At 55.2% G+C, this 1,829-nt stretch overlaps 1 protein-coding gene across 1 annotated transcript; it reads left to right on the forward strand.

The window, feature by feature from the left end:
• Positions 1-228: 228 nt before the first annotated feature.
• EMIHUDRAFT_255815 (hypothetical protein) lies at positions 229-709 on the forward strand (the record flags this gene model as incomplete). The annotated part of the gene is made up of 2 exons (XM_005771023.1): positions 229-234; positions 422-709. 2 exons carry the CDS (start codon positions 229-231, stop codon positions 707-709), a joined length of 294 nt encoding a protein of 97 aa, XP_005771080.1.
• Between the last annotated feature and the right edge of the window lie 1,120 nt (positions 710-1,829).

Consider the following 1,829-nt stretch of genomic DNA (forward strand, 5'->3'; position numbering starts at 1 on the left):
CAGATTCCCTCACACTCAGATTCCCTCACGCTCAGATTCCGTGCAAGGGGGTGCCGAGGTATGCCACAGGCCGGGATGGAGTGAGATCTTGCGGGGCAGGGCGTGGGCTAGTGCGCGAGGGCGCAGGCAAGTGCCCGAGGGCATGGGGGTGGGCGCCACCCTGGGGCCTACCCGTAGCATTGTCGGCTCAGTGATGGGTATCCATGGACGCTACGACGCGCGCTATCCATGTCCGTGTGTTCCCTAGGCCCCTAATGCCCTAAAGGCCCTCCGCGCGGCGTGAGAGGCTGAGCTCTCTCTCTCTCTCTCCTCTCTCTGTTCGTATAAAGAGTTCACCAAAAACAACTGTCTTTCTTTCTCGCACAGCACACAGGTTCGACACAGGTACCAAAAGAGGCACACACAGCCGTGTAACTCCCAGTATGCGACCACCGACAGCAAGGGCCACTGCCGCTTCATTCGCGATGTCGATTTCGCCGAGGCGGACCTCGCCATCAAGCCAGTGACTGGCATGGCACTCGTTAACGACCACATGGTGCAGCATGAGGGTGAGGCGCCGCAGAAGGGCACCAAGTACATCATGCGCTCCGACATTGTCCACGAACGCCCCGTCCCCGCCGCTCGCGTCGCGGAGAAGTTTAAGAAGGGCCAGCTCTTTGGCGAGTGGACGCGCCACTACGAGCCCTCGTGCCTGCACTACACCGAGTAGCAGGTGCGATGCCAAAGCGTGCGCACGAGTCCGGTGAAACGCCGGCGTCCCCGAAGGATTCCCAGGTGTGCGGCGCACGCAAGCGGCTCCTGAGTGAAGTCGGAGGCAGTGATGACACGTTGAAGGACCAGCTGAAGCGTGCACGTGTTCGCCGTGCGCAGCAACTGAAGTGAACCAGATTGCAGTAGGGTGTAATGCCCACAGCCGAGCTTGAAGGCCTGCAACCACACACACACACAACGAGACGAGATGCACAAGACCAGACGCGAGACGCACACGAGATGTGTGAGACTAGAGACACCTTTGGTTCATGCACCAGATCGAGATGAGATGTGAGACGAGGCGTGCGAGACAACACGCGAGGACATGTGCTCTGCTGTTGAGTGTGGTATGTGCATGTGCATGTGCATGTGCATGTGCATGTGCATGTGCATGTGCATGATGTGCATGTGCATGTGCATGTACGACCCATTTTGATTTTATACGCGCGCGGGGCGCGGCGCGCTGGCCGCTGCACTGAACATGCTACATGCGCGTGATGCTGAGATGGTGAAACTTACATACTGGTCAACAGTACACCTGCGGTCTGGACGATCATCGGTTCTATTACGATTTACGTAGCTTGCTTGCATTCCAGCAGCGTGGTCGCGATACCAAGCCAACATGCTCTTAGTCCTAGGCTGGGATCGCCGACCTTCGCGCACTTTAGCGTCCGTCATCATCACCTGTAAAAATTGAAAATCAAACCCTCGACAAAAACGGTGGGAAAAATTGTACTTTTCGTTTTCCCCGTGGTAATATTCCCGCGTACTTTAGCCAAACATTACCAACCGATGCGGTCGTGGCATCGTCGGTGTGTGTCGTGATACAGGCGTGATGTCGTGATGTATGGCGGGAACACGCTTAGTCTGTTCGATGCGGGAGACCGGGAGTGGTTACACAAGCCCCGCATAGGTAAGCTTAACGTTGATCGTTGTACTTTAATACAGTACTTTTATTACTTTCATTTCGTTTATTTTTTATTTTAATTCACTTTTATTGCGACCCGATTCGACGATTTCGTGCCGCTAAGAGTATAGTCAGCACGTCATAGTCTCATAGACGCACACACATGCTCCCT

Source organism: Emiliania huxleyi, assembly GCF_000372725.1.
Source record: "Emiliania huxleyi CCMP1516 unplaced genomic scaffold EMIHUscaffold_3930, whole genome shotgun sequence".
Taxonomy (NCBI): domain Eukaryota; phylum Haptophyta; order Isochrysidales; family Noelaerhabdaceae; genus Emiliania; species Emiliania huxleyi.